Source organism: Salmo salar, chromosome ssa15, assembly GCF_905237065.1.
Source record: "Salmo salar chromosome ssa15, Ssal_v3.1, whole genome shotgun sequence".
NCBI lineage: Eukaryota > Metazoa > Chordata > Actinopteri > Salmoniformes > Salmonidae > Salmo > Salmo salar.
Window position 1 is genome coordinate 39,712,581 of NC_059456.1, and position 18,589 is coordinate 39,731,169.

The 18,589-nt window shown below is 42.6% G+C and overlaps 1 protein-coding gene and 1 long non-coding RNA gene across 3 annotated transcripts; one reads left to right on the forward strand and one right to left on the reverse strand.

Annotated features, from left to right (window-relative positions):
• Nucleotide 1: 1 nt before the first annotated feature.
• On the reverse strand, nucleotides 2-15,200 carry LOC106571410 (ralBP1-associated Eps domain-containing protein 1). 2 transcript variants are annotated; one of them, XM_014144463.2, is made up of 19 exons: nucleotides 14,426-15,182; nucleotides 11,526-11,649; nucleotides 8,355-8,548; nucleotides 7,930-8,086; nucleotides 6,399-6,463; nucleotides 5,789-5,954; nucleotides 5,512-5,575; nucleotides 5,104-5,258; nucleotides 4,827-4,945; nucleotides 4,250-4,330; nucleotides 3,714-3,801; nucleotides 3,401-3,499; nucleotides 3,176-3,248; nucleotides 2,883-3,081; nucleotides 2,444-2,617; nucleotides 2,268-2,354; nucleotides 2,026-2,165; nucleotides 1,800-1,905; nucleotides 2-1,625 (listed from the first exon to the last, which is right to left on the reverse strand). In XM_014144463.2, exons 1-19 carry the CDS (start codon nucleotides 14,576-14,578, stop codon nucleotides 1,557-1,559), a joined length of 2,313 nt encoding a protein of 770 aa, XP_013999938.1. In that variant the 5' UTR covers nucleotides 14,579-15,182; the 3' UTR covers nucleotides 2-1,556. The 2 variants fall into 2 exon arrangements, with proteins under 2 accessions (XP_013999938.1, XP_013999939.1); XM_014144464.2 differs by lacking the exon at nucleotides 4,250-4,330 and having other exon boundaries at nucleotides 14,426-15,200.
• Nucleotides 15,201-15,424: 224 nt separating this feature from the next.
• On the forward strand, nucleotides 15,425-17,616 carry LOC123727273 (uncharacterized). The gene is made up of 3 exons (XR_006759179.1): nucleotides 15,425-16,274; nucleotides 16,372-16,601; nucleotides 16,709-17,616. It is a non-coding gene; the product is annotated as an uncharacterized lncRNA (long non-coding RNA).
• Nucleotides 17,617-18,589: the final 973 nt, after the last annotated feature.

Sequence of the window (18,589 nt, forward strand, 5' to 3'; positions counted from 1 at the left end):
GTTAAAATATTGTGCAGTTTTTATTTTGTGTAAAAATCACACAGCTGCTAGTTCATTCTGCAGAGATACATCCATGCAGTTAAACATCTATGATCACACAGCCATAATATAAGCAATTAAATAGAATATTTGCTGTTAGTCAGCAATTAATGCAAATGTACATATGAGATCAAAAGGTGTGTATCATATACAATATACCCCTTATACAGTACATCAACCTGAACAGCAGGGAAAAGAAGGCTCAACTTGGTTCAATACAAGGAGAATAGATTACAGTGGAAACCTGAACGCCAGGAGTAAGGCTTTTGAAGACAGGTTAAGAAAACACAAGTTCCAGGAAAACAAAAATAGACAGTTATACAAGGTGTAGGTACCAACACAAATGTCAGACTAGGTAAGACACCATAAACAGGTAGAAATCAAGTGGTTTGTATTTAAGCACTGTCTTCATACTAGATAAGAGCATGAACAACATGCGGGGGGGGGGGGACAAAAAGAAAAAAACAGGGGAAAAGTGCAGTCATTTCATTCTGGTCTCGCTTCCATAGTTGGTTATCATATCTCACAGGGAACCTTGTGTTTGGGGCAGGACTGATTCAATTTATGTACCGTGAGAGGCACAGGCAGCGTCAGCATGAGCAACTACAGAGCCAGGAGCAAAAACAAAAAGGTGGTCTGTCATCTGGGGGTCAATCACTTCACATAGTAACACAGCTCATTTTGTTACAGATTAAATTGCAGAAGACTAGTGGAAGAAGAAAACAAATTGCATACACACTCATTTCATCATGCCGTTTATGTAACCATTGCGTGCCCAAATAAATCCAAACACACACACCATACATACAGCACACACACGTATACAGAGACGCACACGGACAGAATAGCCCTCCACGTAGCGGGATGCTGTAATAAACTGGAACATGAATGAATTCCTGTCACATGATCAGTCTAAAGCACTCCAGGATAGAGTCATCTCCTGTGGACTCCTCCCAATGCCTACACTGGCATGATTATCTGTCCTCGACAGGTCCCAGGAGACCAGGCCCACACACCGCACAGGCAGACCCCAGAGTGCTCCTTTACTGGACACTTGTCATCATGGGGAAGAATGAGGGATGGAACTCGGCCTTCAGTACCCCATGACTCAAGTTCCAGTTCAGTGCCTGTCCGTCTGGCCTCGGGGCCTGTGATATAGTATAAGGGATTGACGTCCACAATAATCTTTGCTATTTCTTTGATAAATAAAAGTGCCAATATTTGTAACATTCCTATCCCAGTCCCTTTGGAAAGACTGTTCTGTCTGATGAGGGCGAGTCAGGGTGTGTTGTTGCGGACCGACCGACCGACCGACCGACCGTCCGTCCGTACCGACCGACCGTCCGTCCGACCGTCAGTCCGACCAACGGTCGGTCAGTCAGTCCATCTGGTTCCCACAGAAGAGACAGCAGAATGCAGAGGGAGTGGGCAGTGGAGATAACATGTGCGTCACACAAAAGGCCCCTTCAGGTCTCTCCTATCTTCTCTCATGGATTTGACCTCCTCACACACACAGGTTACAAATGGGAAAATGGTCTGAGCTGTTCCAGTTGAACCTCCAAAGATATCCTCTCTTCTAGTAAGTCCTATGAATTAAAAACAACAAGATAAAACAATCCTCAAATGAGGACTAAAGCTTAACCTTGTTAAAGGCTTGGATTTCGTGAAGATAACATTTTCCAAAACAAGCATCAGGTTCATTTTAGTAACAGAATAGCTAGCATGCATGCATGCATGTATTATTGTAATCACTCCTATACCTTTAGCTGTTGCTGTAATTCACTGTTGAGTCTGGCCAAAACTGTGTTGGTTTCCTTGTTTCTTCTGATAGAGGCTTGAATTGCTTTTTTATCCTTACCAACAGACCTGTAAAAAGTATTCAAGAGAGTTTTAAGTTCGTTGCTGATGTTAATTACGAAATCTAATGTATAATCAACAACCACAGACCAGTCACTATTCAGATTCCTTTGAAACCCCTGTTCCTACCTGGGAATGGATGGCAGTGTAGCTAGAACAGTGGCTATGACGTTAGACTTTGGGGGGAGGGCCTCATCCTGGAGTTCGTCTTCGGATTTCAGTCTCCGGCGGACAGGTTTGGGTGGGGGGGCCATCATGGACCCTTTGGCCTGATAGGAAAAAAACAAACCCACTGTATAAATCATCTGAACAAATGAGGACATTTAGGCCCCCAGTATTGGCATCATGGTCTCAGTAAGTCCACTACTTACAGAGTTCACGGTAGCTGCAGCTCTCTCTTCCTGGTTGTCAATCTTCACAGTTCTCAAAGGCCCAGCCCCTTCTGTAGACTTCTCTACCTGTGAAAGGAGCACACACAGTCTCAGTCTCTTATAACAGAGCACGGCTGATTGAACAGGTTCTGTATTATACTGCATGTCTGACTCACTGGCAGACTCTCTGGGTGCTTCTCCCCGTCGTCACTGGGCTGATCTGAGGCAGCGAACGCCTGGAACTGACTGAAGTCAGCGAAGTTGGGCTGCTCTGGGATCTGCTGGGGCGAGGTAGTGGAGTGAGCTGCCAGGCCCTCATCCGAGCGATGCCCACTATGAGGACCAGAGGTCTGGGGACAAAGGGGATAGGATAGACAGAGTTCAGACTTAACACTGCATGTTGAAAACTGAACACAACCTTTAACTGGAGATTACATGGTCAATGACTTTAAGTAGTCTGTGTAGAGTGAATAGAGCGTATGAACAAAAAAAGACAAAGTGAAGAGATTTCAGCATTTCAATGTGTATATTTCCTATTAAAAAAAGACTACCCAGAGGTGGCAACATCTCTTCTGCTATGAGATTGACTTTCTTCTGTCTGTATTGGCTTCCTACCTGTGTGGGTAGCGGTCTAGGAGGTATGGCTGGAGGACAGGCCACGACTCCGGATTGCTGTGGCCCTGTGGGGTGAGCGGCAAAGTTTCTGTTCATGTCTAGCGAGGAGGAGCGGGAGTGGGAGGCGTTGGGCCTGGGAGGGGGCGGTGGGGGGGCAACCGCCACCTTTAGACCTTCAGGAGAGGTCCCAGAATTAGACCTACAACCCAGACAACACAGCTAGTGAGCTTACTGTTCAAAAGCGCTTCAATAAACAAAGCATCTATTATCTCTAGACATTGAGACCAACTTACCTTTGTCTTGTTACAACACTTGTAATTGGGTCTTGATCTGAAGTATATGAATCTGAACTGCTATAACCATCACCTTTAGTAAAGAACATGAGTATTCTATGTTTAACCATTCCTCAAGGAAATGCAATATAATCATGGTCACATGACATTTTCTACAATAGATTTACCTACAAACTGTAATGGTCCTAAGTTCTTTATGATAATGGAACATCCCTTGACACTTACCAGAGTTAGCTGTTACAAACTTCATAGAGGTGGCAAGCTTGGTTTCTTCAGAGAGCTCAGGTGGTTTAGCCATCAGGGGACTGGTAGGATGTGTATGGTCTGCAGGAATAAGAAAGAAAAACAGTAAATTCCGTTAAGAACTGTTTAAAAAAAAAAAAAACTCAAAAGAAAAAGGCACAGTGCATCCCTTCACCACACCCAGTCAAATTTGTGAGAGTTGCTAGTCAATGGAGTCTCAAAAGTGAACAATGCTTTAGAGGACAGAGCTCAGTGTATGTTTAAGCACTCTTATCATATGGGGAAACCATCTTACCACTTCCGGTTCTCTTCAGCTCCATCTCTTGCATATGGATCTTGCTTGGCGTCATGCGGATGGGAACAGGGTGGACAATAGCTGTATCCTGTCAGGACAATGGTTTCTTGTTTGATCATTAGCTCACAATAATGCCTTAAGGAATCTATCCATTCCCTTTCTGACTGTAAAGAGAACTCTTTTCATACTGTCAGAAAAGTTTATAAGGTTAGAAAAGGCTGCGTGGCAATTATGCAGATTTAAGAAACCAGAAGACATACTGCTATAATTGATCAAATAGCCCGGACATTGACTTGCCTAGTTAAATAAAAGGTGAAAATAAATCAATAAATATATTGTAGAACCCACAATGTCATATTTTTAATATGGGACAGAAAGTTGAGTATCCAATCAGCCAAGCAAGCAAAATCGCATTGACACCGCTGTAGTGGCAGATTCAGTAGAATTAAGTACATGCACTCTAAGAGAGAGATCAAGGGGCCAAGGGTAAATATTATCATTAATACAGAAACAGGCAAACTAGGTGATTGACTTACAGGGTCAGCTGGTGCAATGTTAGAATCAAATTGGGTCAGAGTTTGTGAGCTGGAGGAGCGTTCACTAAAAGTCTCCCACTGCTAGAGAGACAAGAGCAGAAATACATCAGCATCACAGGCCTCTCAATGGATCGTCACACACAGGATGATTCCAGACCCAGTTACAAACCCCACTGCTCTCCCACAGGAGGGGTGATGAACTGCATTTATCATCACATATCATCCATTAGTAATAGTGAGGGGGGATGGATATTGGCTAGAAACTGGTTAGTGATAACAAGCTAAACAGAAATGGAGCAAACTGACTTTGGACTGATAGAGAATATCAACAATTGCAGCTTTCTGACAAAACATCTACAGCATGCAAATTAAGTAAGTACTAAGTGGTGTTTCTCAGAAATGGATAAGAAAGGTACTGAATCAGGAAAGTCCTGCAAGAGCATAGGTACTAACACCTCACAATGGAAAGGACCTTATCGATCATTTAATTGAGAAGTCATTTACAAAATGCTGGAAAGGCAAAAGTTCAATAATGTCCTTTTCTACAGTGATAACATGGGGTGGTGCTGTGTCCAACCTCGTTGCCCTGGTTGAGATCAGGCCAGGTCTGGTTGAGTGAGGGCATGGGGGACTTGTTTGGGGTCACCTCCACGGGGGAGCCTGAGTAGCCGACGTCAGGGGCCTGGTCTGGAACCTCTAGAACATGGAACATTTATACCATCAGGATGACTGTTCCATTCAATCACGCTTATTTCTTTCCGTGTTTCATAAATCAACTGTCTGCAGCAGATGGTCCCCGGGGCAGATTTCGACAGATTCTGAATATATAGCAGTAGGAGAGTACGAGCTATTACCTGCTGAGTCATCCAAGTCAATAAGCTTTGGCATAAGACTCTCTGGCAGCTTTTCGGGAAGGTCATAGCCATTTTTCCTAGCAACAACCAGATGAAATGCAGCACAGAACTCATCCAGTGTCAACGCCCCGTCTTTATCAAAATCCGAAAGCTCCCTGTAATGCAAAGAATGTGAGAATATTTTTATTTTTTAAACCCACTCATGCATTGCAAACTGCTGGAATCCCTTGTGAATTCACTAACAGGTAGCCAAATTCATTAATTGAAGAGGAGTTACCGAAGGTTATATTTTCCATTCTTTGATATAGCTTCCTAGATTAAAACTGAAGCAGATAGCTCATAATATAATGTCTTCATTACATATGGGGAGCATCTCAACTAAAGCCAATAGCACACATAATAACTTACCAAATGTGGGACAGTTCAAGAATAGGTAGCTTTGATTTAGTGAAAAACTCTTTTGCGGCAGAACCTGAAATATAGACAAAGGGAAAAAGTCAGTTAGTGATTGGCCAATCATTGTAGTGTAACAGCCAGAGTCCCTGTAATCTTTAAATGGGAACAAGTGTAAAAGGTGGTTCCAAACTAGGGTTGCAAAATGTCCTTAAATTCCCTGGTTTGCCAGACCTCCTGGACATTTTTGGAAAGTTACAACCCTATTCCAGACAAAGATCCCTCTACTTACCAGGAATGAAACCATTGAGGTCGGGTTGGATGGTCTTGAACTGATTGATGTAATACTGCCTCTGCTCGTCCGTGATTTTCCAGGGGTCGTCATAACCGCTACTGGACTGTCTTTGGATTTCATTGGCTGTAGCAACAGACGCAACCGTTCGTATGGAAGAGTTCTCCTAAAGGCAGCCAAGTGAAACATTTAGAGGAAAATAACAGATTGAAACAATCCTTTGGAAGAGCTGTGATAGTACTAATAGGTAATGAATACACAGACTGTGGGACGATGGGAAATAAACAGAAGAGTATCAGAAGTGGATTTGCAAGTGTTTGTTTTCAAATACCTCAACCCACTTACAATGAATCTTGCTCATTTGGACACAGAACTGTTCCTGATTTATTGCAGTGAAATATGTATTTTTATGAAGGGGAAACTGAAGCCATCCAAAAAAGAGCATATAGTGAAGTAGGCTAGACAAGAAGTTAAGATAAAGCTCCATCTCTGCCTTTAAGTGAGACAGATGACAGGTCCATGGAAGCATTTGCTGCACTATCTGGACTGGTGAGAGTTGCATTGGTGGCATTTTGCTGGAGGAGGGGGGATAAGTATCTTTCAAACTGACCCAGCTTTCCTGAACGAGGGGAGGTGAGTGGGCAGACCACATCCCATCACCTGCCACCACAGGTCCTATGGAGAGAGGATAGTTACACAGCCTCAGACAGTGCTATTAGATTACACAAAGATCGTTCTAGCTACAGTAGAGAGCATACTCAAGAACTGTTGAAGGACTGGACTACAGAGACACAGTGCGGTGAAGAAGTATTTGCCCCCTTTCTGATTTTCTCTATTTCAGCATATTTTTGATACTGAATGTTATCAGACCTTCACCCAAAACCTAATATTAGATAAAGGGAACCTGAGTTTACCATTAACAAACTGTATATTTGTTTTATTAATTAACAAAGTTCTGCAACAACTAATTCCCCTGTGTGAAAAAGTAATTGCCCCCTTAAACCCACAGATATCTCTGAGTGTAAGTGCTCATTTCAAGTCCTGCCACAACATCTCAATTGGGATTAGGTCTGGACTTTGACTAGGCTATTCCAAAACTTAAAATGTGTTGCTTTTTAACCATTTTCATGTTGACTTTTTATTTTATTTATTTAACTAGGCAAGTCAGTTAAGAACAAATTCCTATTTACAATGACGGCCTACCAAAAGGCCTCCTCCGGGGACAGGGGCTGGGATTAAAACTAAAAATTTATAAATATAGGACAAAACACATCACGACAAGAGAGACAACACAACGCTACATAAAGAGAGACCTAAGACGACAACATAGCAAGACAGCAACACAGAATGGTAGCAACAAAACATGGTAGCAGCACAAAACATGGTACAAACATTATTGGGCACAGACAACAGCAGAAAGGGCAAGAAGGTAGAGGTGTGTTTTGGATTATTGTCTTGCTACATGACCCAGTTGTGCTTCAGCTCAGACGGATGGCCTGACATTCTCCTGTAGAATTACCTGATAGAAGGAACCATGAATTCTGCTCTATTAAGGCAAGTCGTCCAGGTCCTGAGGCAGCAAAGCATCCCCAAACCATCATACTACCACCACCATGCTTGACCATTGGTATGAGGTTCTTACTGTGGAATGCAGGGTTTGGTTTTCACCAGACGTAAATGGGACCCATCTCTTCCAAAAAGTTGACTCAAGTTTGCCAAAAAGCACCTGGATGATCATCACTACCCCTAGAAGAATGTTCTACAGACAGATGAGTCAAAAGTATAACTTTTTGGACGACTTTGCTCATGAAAAAAGTACGTAAGTTTTGTTATTTATTGACTCAGGTTCCCTTTATCTAATATTATGTGTTGGTTGAAGATCTGATAACATTTAGTATAAAAAAAATATGCAAAAGTAGCTACAATTAGAAAAGGGTCAAATACTTTTTCACGGCATTGTATGACATCAACATCACTGTCAGGAAACAAACCAGTTCTGTTTATTGGCTGAACCTCTCATTTATTTAAGACATGCAAAAGTTGCAGGATGGTGAACGCCAATAAGATTGGACATCTCCAACTGAAACATTGCCAGATTGTCATCTTCGCAGAGGATACAGTTTGCAGAGTACAGTGTGTACCTGATTGTGCTTCTCTGAAAGGTGTCCAGACAGCACCTGCCACCACCACAGGTCTCTCTACGTTCCCCCCGCTGGCCTGCCGTTTGTGTTTTCTCCAGGCATGAGGCGAGGTGGGAGGGGACTGGTGGGGAGATACCACTGGGGATGTGGTGTCGGGCTGCAGACGGGTAAATAACATTAGATAAAACGTATGTCTATCAAAGTTAGATCTGTTTCAGTTAGTTTCTTTAAAAAAAAGGATATAATACAAATTGTTTTGTATCAAATGCATTTCTCCACCAGAGATCTGATAAGATAAATGTTGATTTTCTTGCTTTTTCCAACATGTAGGCTATATCAAACTTTCACCACTATCAAAATACCAGCTCTTATTGAGCATGATATCTAAACTACTTATCCAGACGGGAAGAATTATTATGACTGACCTGTGGTTCTACTGTGGGCACACAGGGCTGGATGACCTCGTGGGCAGACACCTTCTTGACCTGCCCTCGGCCCGGGGGTCGTGGAATCACACCCTGGTAAGGCCCCTGGTTCTCCAAGTCAGGGTACATGGCTGTGTGTCTGGCCTCCTGCTCATTTTTGGCCACAACAAAGCGAGGCAGAGGCAAGTCCTTGACTGTGGATGAGAAACACCGTTAGATAACAGCACTACCTCAAATCCCCTCCAGCCAGTTGTCTTGACTAGTCAGTTGTTGTAGTCTAGCATGGCTTATCACAACAAAAGTGTTGATATTGAAAACCATTATTTAACTGCATTATTAACCAGATCAAGTTAAGTATTACAAGATTGACAAAGTATATATACTGCTCAAAAAAATAAAGGGAACACTTAAACACCACAATGTAACTCCAAGTCAATCACACTTCTGTGAAATCAAACTGTCCACTTAGGAAGCAACACTGATTGACAATAAATTTCACATGCTGTTGTGCAAATGGAATAGACAACAGGTGGAAATTATAGGCAATTAGCATGACACCCCCAATAAAGGAGTGGTTCTGCAGGTGGTGACCACAGACCACTTCTCAGTTCCTATGCTACCTGGCTGATGTTTTGGTCACTTGAATGCTGGCGGTGCTTTCACTCTAGTGGTAGCATGAGACGGAGTCTACAACCCACACAAGTGGCTCAGGTAGTGCAGCTCATCCAGGATGGCACATCAATGCGAGCTGTGGCAAGAAGGTTTGCTGTGTCTGTCAGCGTAGTGTCCAGAGCATGGAGGCGCTACCAGGAGACAGGCCAGTACATCAGGAGACGTGGAGGAGGCCGTAGGAGGGCAACAACCCAGCAGCAGGACCGCTACCTCCGCCTTTGTGCAAGGAGGAGCAGGAGGAGCACTGCCAGAGCCCTGCAAAATTACCTCCAGCAGGCCACAAATATGCATGTGTCTGCTCAAACGGTCAGAAACAGACTCCATGAGGGTGGTATGAGGGCCCGACGTCCACAGGTGGGGGTTGTGCTTACAGCCCAACACCGTGCAGGGCGTTTGTCATTTGCCAGAGAACACCAAGATTGGCAAATTCGCCACTGGCGCCCTGTGCTCTTCACAGATGAAAGCAGGTTCACACTGAGCACATGTGACAGACGTGACAGAGTCTGGAGACGCCGTGGAGAACGTTCTGCTGCCTGCAACATCCTCCAGCATGACCGGTTTGGCGGTGGGTCAGTCATGGTGTGGGGTGGCATTTCTTTGGGGGGCCACACAGCCCTCCATGTGCTCGCCAGAGGTAGCCTGACTGCCATTAGGTACCGAGATGAGATCCTCAGACCCCTTGTGAGACCATATGCTGGTGCGGTTGGCCCTGGGTTCCTCCTAATGCAAGACAATGCTAGACCTCATGTGGCTGGAGTGTGTCAGCAGTTCCTGCAAGAGGAAGGCATTGATGCTATGGACTGGCCCGCCCGTTCCCCAGACCTGAATCCAATTGAGCACATCTGGGACACCACAGACTGTCCAGGAGTTGGCAGATGCTTTAGTCCAGGTCTGGGAGGAGATCCCTCAGGAGACCATCCGCCACCTCATCAGGAGCATGCCCAGGTGTTGTAGGGAGGTCATACAGGTACGTGGAGGCCACACACACTACTGAGCCTCATTTTGACTTGTTTTAAGGACATTACATCAAAGTTGGATCAGCCTGTAGTGTGGTTTTCCACTTTAATTTTGAGTGTGACTCCAAATCCAGACCTCCATGGGTTGATAAATTGGATTTCCATTGATTATTTTTGTGTGATTTTGTTGTCAGCACATTCAACTATGAAAATAAAAAAGTATTTAATAAGATTATTTCATTCATTCAGATCTAGGATGTGTTATTTTAGTGTTCCCTTTATTTTTTTGAGCAGTGTATATATCTAAGGTGCTTTACAAAGCTTGATGTAGTCATGACAATTCTAGTTGTTTTTCTTTGTTGAGTTAATGTGTGTGTTTTGATGTCCTTTTGTAGTTTATCAGGGTAATTGCTTGAGTGTGGGAGTGATTCTTTTGTTATTTTTTTCTTGGTTTGTTTGCTTTTGTGTGTCCACCACACTGGGGTAGTGGGCTAAAGGGGTGGGGTGTTCTCGGGGAGGTGTGGAGGGTAGTCTGGGGGACCATGAACCTTTACCTCCCACTTTCCTATGGTGGTATGAAAAGAAAGACCAAACACAAGACAAAAAAAAGGTGGTGGGTAAAAAAGACGGGGGGAAAAAAAAACTGATGTTCATGTTCTGAAGGGCAACTTGGAGTCTTTTACTTCAATCTCACTGGCCCAGCCGCCGTTTGGGTTGTGCAATTTCCTGTTGACTTAAGTCTCTATTCTTCCCTTGTATCTTAACCCTACAGGGATGCCTTTACTTCCTGCAAACGCTCACCAATGCTCCATCTCTGATCCATCCATATATTTGCATCCTGTTGCTTATTAATAGACAGATATGAGACTTGGGTGAGTCGCCCAAGTGATGCACGTATCCTCCATGTTGACAGTATATTACGCATTTAAAAACAGCTCATCTCTAGGGAGCAAATTCAGTTCAATACCTAAACATACCTTATTTGTATTTTAGGCCTATGTGTTAGGGCTGTGACGATACCAGTATTGCAATATTTGGTCATTAATGATGTTTGTTTCCAACATTGGGACTGTTTCCCTAAATAAGTTAAATCTGCTTCGTGTTTTGTTAAATTGCCATGATAATAACGAGTATCGCGATACTGGTATTGTCTCGGCCCTACTATGTGTCCATTGATTCAAATGGGAAATGGGATACCTAGTCAGTTGCACAACTGAATGCATTCAACCGAAATGGGTCTTCCACATTTAACCCAACCCCTCTGAATCAGGGAAGAAGTTGGTAAGTGTAGGCTATCCTTATTCCATCTTTGAAGTTATGCAATCAGCTCTCATGTTGCAATGTTTGAAGTCAAATAAACGCCATTGTATAGTCATGTGTTCTTTACTACTGTCCCTTCAATATGGGCAGGCTGATTTTAAAGATAACATGACCAACCGGACCAAGGCAAACAAAGATTTAAACATTGTCCAGTGCTATACCCTGCCCCATATTTTAGGGGTCCATTTCTAATAGTTGGAGAATTATAGACATGTTTACTCACCAGAATTGAGGCTCTCTACCCGGAGAGGCAGTCCAGACTGGGCTACAGCGATGAGTTTCAGTGCAATGTAAAACTGGCTCCTTCCAAAATGGCCCAGGCGAGTGGCTCCACAGAGCTCTGTTATCTGAGACGACAAAATATTATCAACATCAGTCTGTAGAGTGATATAAACTCATTCTGTTAATGCACTACTGTTTTGAGCCAAATTGTTTATAATGGGGGAGAATGCTGCAGTCTCTCGCAGAGAAAGTACCAAGGACGTTGCTTCCTAACACAGGAAGACAGCTGTTGCTTTGCGTGCTTACTGAGCAATGTGACTTGTGTCTGCACAAAACGGTCTGTAATGTCTAAAAGGAACATGCACTATCTGAATATGGAGAGGTGTACGCCTTTAGCATTGCAGTGCTATAGGGTTAGACCAACGTTGATAAAAAATGATGCTACCAGCCTAGGCCTAGTGAGTCAGCATCATTTCAATGGGAAATAGGCGGTCAAACTGACAGACGCAGGAAACATTTCACATCACAGATTTATGGATCATGTATAAAGCCTATTCTTCAGTATACTAAACAACCATAGCAGAAACTATTAGTCTTGTGTTTCTGCAGGAGGAAGAAATTCTGTCCCAAAAAAATAGCAAGTTAATTATGTACACCAGGACAAATGGCTTAGGAATTAGACTGAGCCGGTCAATAACTGACACCTCGAATGAAAGACAGCCCAGAAATCCTTCAACCGTGTCAGTAATGTTGATGTCAGCCCAGAAATTGATAATAGTACGAATATACAAAGAAATAGGCAAGCTGAACAGAACTATGTTGAAGTAACTCAGTCTGTGCTACAATGCACATTCTATTGACTTCACATCTTGGATTTGATAAATCATTCAAATGAGCACTTTGACCTTTGGATAGGTCATTATCAATAAACCGTCACAATAAGGTGCAGCACTTTCGATTTGCCTGCTGGGGGGCAAGGAGACCCCTAGCTCAGATAAAACCTTTGACAACTGTGTGCTGTTTTCAAGGGATTGTTAAATAAATGTTAACTACTTGGTTGTAATATCATCACCTCTTGAAGAGCATAGAATGACACACTACAGATTATTCCATGCAAAACAATTGCACACATTTAGCTCGAGCCAAATATGCACTCTTAAGGAAAAGGAGCCTACCGTTACTCCTTAAGGTCTAAGGAACTTATTTGCAGAGGTAGACTGGCTCTTGCAGCCCAAACAACCAAATTCTCCATCTATAACATGAATCGATTCTCAATTGCGATACGTGTCTAGAAACATAAAGCCCTTTACTTTCATATCACATCAAAATAACTTCACAAATGGTAAATATTCACTAACCCTATAAAAAGGTGGGTATCAATTTAACCTTTTCTTTATTATTATTATTATTATTATTTCTCGCTGATATTAAAAGATACCGTACCGCAAGTGATGCATATTAATGTTCAGCCCAAGCTTCTGGGCTCTTAACAAAACTCCCCAGTACAGAAGAGGCATTCATCCAATTACTTATGTGTAATGTACTGGAAATGGGAGTCATGATCAGGAGCTAATTCAGCTCTATCAGAGTTATACAACAAGTAACTGCATGTTTATCATGATCAGTAAACATCAATTGATCATGTAATTTCAGATATGTTAGGGTAGTTTCACAATACCTCTCAGAAGGGTTGTATTTGCCGATGTACTGTTAGCTGATAATGTTTACTTGGTAAGCTACCGGTAGAAACGTTGTACACTTGGCTTAACATAGTGGTAAGTAGAGCTAATGTACTTTTTTCTCCAATCAACGTAGGCCAACCTAGCGAAGTTGGCTATCATTATCACATTTTTAACATTGCTTTTAAGAGTGTTTAATCACTATTGACAGACATGATAGGCTTCATTGATTGATGGACCATGACAAATTGGCTAGCTTGCTAATAACATGTTTGACTATACATTTAGCTACATACCAAATTAATAGGCTACCCTCACTTATCTGAAAAAACATGATCAATGGATGTTTACAGATCATGATTAAGCATGTAGTTACTTGCTGATTAACTTGGATGATAGAGCTAAACATTTGGAATAATCAGAAATGTGTATTTCTATGTTCAAGAGGTGATGATATTAAAGGCATCACAACAGACATCCTGGTTCGTATCCTGGCTGTATCACAACTGGCCGTGATTGGGAGTCCCATAGGGCGGCACACAATTGGCCAAGTGTCATCTGGGTTTGGCCAGTGTAGGCAGTCATTGTAAATAATAATTTGTTCTTAACTGACTTGTCTAGTTAAAGGTTATATATTTACAATATACATACACACATATATATTACACACACACACACACACACACACAATTGTCGTTAATAGCAAAGGTGGGGGTCGCATTACCCCCCAGCAGCCAAATCGAACGCTCTGACCAGTATTATGATGTTTTATTGATAACGACCTATATAATCAAGGTGATACAAATAAGATTGTCCGTTTAATATGGACAATATTATTGTAAACTTTGTATCCAGTCCAGCAAGCAACTAAGTATCAATTGCACAACGAAGGAAGTGGGCTATCGACTGTTAGGTAGCTAATTATTCAAATTGTAAGACTATCAAGCAGAAAGACAGCTAGAAGAACATTGGAAATAAATATGGTGCTGAAAGAACATGTCTATTGACATCAGTTTGCGCATGTAGATAATGTAATGCTAGCAACTTGCTAACTTCCTCTGGGTAGTATACTTGGTTAGCAGTTAGCCAGTTGCAAAGCCCCTTTTCACTTTGCTAACTAGCTAACGTTAGTAGGCGTCTTGTCACGTTCACCAGTCAACAAGCACGCCACATACAACAAATCTCTATCACACTTCACAGATTGATACATTAGCTAGCTTACCTGCAGGACAACCTCACTAGGTAGCTGGGCCGCCCGGAAAAGATCAAGAACTTTGCCGTTGGAAGCCACTTTCTTGGTGTTGTCCGTATCGCAATAAACGAACAAATCAGAGTAATACTTTTGCTCCACATCAGTTAACGTTAAACTTTCCATTATGGCATCAAAAGTACGCGATCAGCAGACTAATTTTGTTATCCTTGTGATAACAAGCCGAGAGGAGCGACGTTGCTGGTCAGCTTTGCTAGTTTCTCAGCTTAGCTAAATACTACTGTAGTTAGCTAGCTATGGCAAGAAGGGTTTTATTTTTTATTTCACCTTCGTGAATGTCCTCAGAAACCAGCCTAGTAGCAATATTACGTGCCGACTAATTAGAACAATGATTTATTTCGGATAATTATTAATTTATCAATCAATAAAATGTGAGTAAATAATGACTGACGTTGTTACCAACGTTAGCTAAACAAGCTAGCTATAGGATATTAGCAGGTAGCTTAACTAACAACGTTAGCCTGAAGTCAGCAGTGCCAGTAGTCAACTTCCGAGACTGGACGTCGCTATTGAACAGTAAATCAAACAGAATTCGAGTTCTTCCGGTTCTATTCCGTTGCCGTATGTTGTTTCAATCAATTTTGAATCCTTCTTAATTATCTTAGAAGTAAAGTTTCAGGGTCTTTTGGCTCTTTCCTCCATCAGCCAGAGCCGCCATTCCTATGCCCCGTGATGTCATCTTACAGACGGTGAGAGTCAGCGCGTGTCTGCATGGCAGGGGGGACTAACTGTGTCCCGGATGAAGGATGTCAACCATAGAAATATAATGAATAGAACGGGTCTCCCCATTCAATTCAATGGCCTTTTGTCATTAAAAGTCCGTCCTTCGCCCTCTCTTCCCCGTCCTCTCATCTCCGTAACCCGGAAACCGATAAGTGTTGAGTGGTCAAGGAGTTGTTCCAATTCGTTTGTAGGCAAACGGAAAAACGGTCCTCCCCTCCTCGATAGCCTCCTTTTGGTGAGGAAGCAGAAGTTTATCCTTCCTGAGTCCTTCTCAGAACAATTTTGAAATCTGCCACACCCCCTTTGAATCAGTTAATGTTTTTTCGAAGGAATGCATGCAAACATTTAAAAACGCATGCAAACATGTGTTACTTATCCTTTATTTATAAAATGTCTTGCACAACTAGCTACATTTGTTTTAATCACTTTATACATTTATTTTGGGTTTTCACCCTCTAAACTTCATTTGACTGACAGTAAGTGTTGGAGAAGGAGAGTCTCATTTCATACAAGCAAATTTTCATCCACTTTCCCCTCTCCTGGCTGCCTCTCCTTTTCTTAATTGGATTCGTTTGGACATTTCCTATTTTCTTTCTTTTCACATTGTGTGTATTGTTTTGTATTATTAGGTTTTACTACACTGCTGGATCGAGAAACACAAACATTTCGCTGCACCTGCGATAATGTCTGCAAATCTGTGTACGCTACCTGTAAGGTTCTGCTTTTCTTTTGTTAGTCAACCTTGTGTTCTTTTTATTTGTGTTCTTGAACGTAGCCCTGTTTCTTTCATTTTTGTTTATTGATTTCACCTGTGTTCGTTTCTCACCTGGTCTCATCAGCTCTCTATTTAGTTCAGTTCTTTCTGTTTGTATGATTGTGAGGTATTGTTTGTTTTTGACCATTGCCTGTGACCACGATTCTTGCCTTTTGCATCAGACCGTGGCCCTCAGTTCACCTCACTTGTATGGCAAGAATTCATGGAATGCCTGAGGGTCATGGTCAGTCTCCCCTTTGGACACTGTCCTCAAGCTAATGGGCAGGTGGAGTGGGTTAATCAGGAAGTGGGCAGGTTCCTGAGGTATTACTGTCAGGACTGGTGGGGGAGTGGGTGGATTTTCTACCTTGGGCTGAGTACGTGCAGAATTCACTCCACCACTAACCTCATTCCTTTCCAGTGTGTTTTGGGGAATCAGCCGGCCTTGGCATCTGAGCCAGACTGAGGCCCCTGCGGTGGACGAGTGGTTTCGGCACGCTGAGGAGACCTGGAACACTGCGCACACTCGTATCCAGCGGGCCGTGTGTTGGCACAAGGAACAGGCCGACCACCACCGCAGTGAGGCGACTGGGTCTGGCTCTCCACCTGTAACCTGCCCCTCCGCCTGCCCTGCCGGAAGCTGAGTCTTTGGTTTGTGGGGCTGTTTTTAAAGTCCTGAGGAGAGTTAGAGGTAACGTACCATTTGCAACTCCCGGGCCGATTACCGCATTAACTCGACTTTTCATGTTTCTCCTCAGGCCAGTGGTGCCTGGTCCCCTCTGAGGCTGGACCCAGTGACGCCCTGCCTCCTCTGGACATCGAGGGAGGTCCGTCGTACTTGGTCATTGAAGTCCTGGATTCGAGGTGTCAGGCGGGGAATCTCCAGTACCTCATCGACTGGGAGAGGTACGGCCCAGAGGAGTAGCGACGTGTTCCTGCAGTGGACATCCTGGACGCTTCGCTGACCAGGGATTTTCACCATTGACACCCTGACTGACCCACACCTTGTCCCTGAGGCCGGTACTCAGGTCTGTCTTGTCTCACTACGCACACCTGGTTCCTCCTGATTAGTGTGTGCCCCCTCCCCATTGTGCTTCTTTATTTATTGTCCATTGGTGTTGCGACCCTGTGCTCTGTATTGTGCACTTGTTATTACGGGTCTCGTTTTTTTTTGTGTGTGTCTTTTTGTTTTGGGCTTCGTCCCTGTTTTTTCATGACCTACTTTATTTTAAATGGAGAAATAAAACCTCTTATTACGTATTCCTGCGCCTGCCTCCTTTCATTATACAGCATTAATAGTTAATGTTGATGGCCTTAATGAGAGAGAATTACTTTGGGGGATTATGTAGATTACATTTTTGATTAATTTAGTTAGACTTAACTGGTTAGCCCAATAGAAGTTTAACGAGGGGTTCCTGCAGATGTATTAAGAGTGTGGTTCGATGTGGCTGTTATTGATGTTTGTCCCCCATGAGTCACCATAGGCACAAAGCCAGTATAAATTCCTGACAATAGTCAAAATGAATCTAAGAACACAAACTCTAATTTTGATGCTTTTTGCCAAGGTTTTAGTCAAGCTATTTTACATCTAGATAAGGTGTTTGGTGCAGTATTTCTCAAGTTAAAAAAATGAGCCACGTTGTCTGATGTAAACAATGCTTGGCAGGTCTGTTTCGCTCTTTCCATCAAACTTTTGTGAGTAAAGTACTTCGGCTAAAACATTTCATGACAGGCCTGATGGCAATATTTCGGTGAACTTTCAATGTTGACAAAACAAAATGGGCGAGACAAGTTGGGATAATTGTCTAAAATAAATCATGCAAGAGCTGTCGGTGGAAACGCTTGGTTATATCAATACCCTTACAAAACAATTGCAGTTTAGTAACTGGTATTTTGGATGGAGTAATTGCAGAATAACTGCAGTGTACTTGTTGCAGATAAAAGGCTGTGCGTGATGTGCACATAAATAATTTTGCAGTTAAAATGAGTTTCGGAGTCAGTTTGGTGGAAACACCACTGGTGGCAGTCAGTTTGGTGGAAACACAGCACTGGTGGGAAAATGCGCATATTGTCTTTATGCAGATTTTAGAATTTTTCGAATGAAATCTGAAATGTTACCAGTTGAATGGAAACCTCGCTAATAGCGATGTTCCTATTAACTTGTTCTGTTTTTTTTTCTTCACATTTATAAAGTTCGCATAGAAAATAGATACAATTACCTGCTAGGGTGCATTTCCATTTAACTATCTTGTGTAGATAAAAACATCTGGACGAAATTGTCACCTTGTTTTGATGACCGATTTAGGCAAATTGTGTATTAATAAATCCGTGACAGCCTGTATGCCCTCCCACCTATCTGTTTCATGTCTCATGTAGCCTTATTTGCCATATTCGAATTATTCACGTGCCAATGTATTGACACGGTCCGTGACATTGTAAAACTTGACCAACTAGAAATGAAAGGTGAAGCAATTAAGGCATTCTTGAAAGAGAAACAAAATGTTTTATAGCTGCTAGCAGTAGACATTTAGAATGCAATGTGGAGTGGATCTTTATAGTTACGCGGTGACGTCACGTGTACTTTACAAATTATTCGCCAATCATCCTCTATTCGAAAAATCCACTCGTTGAACAGATAA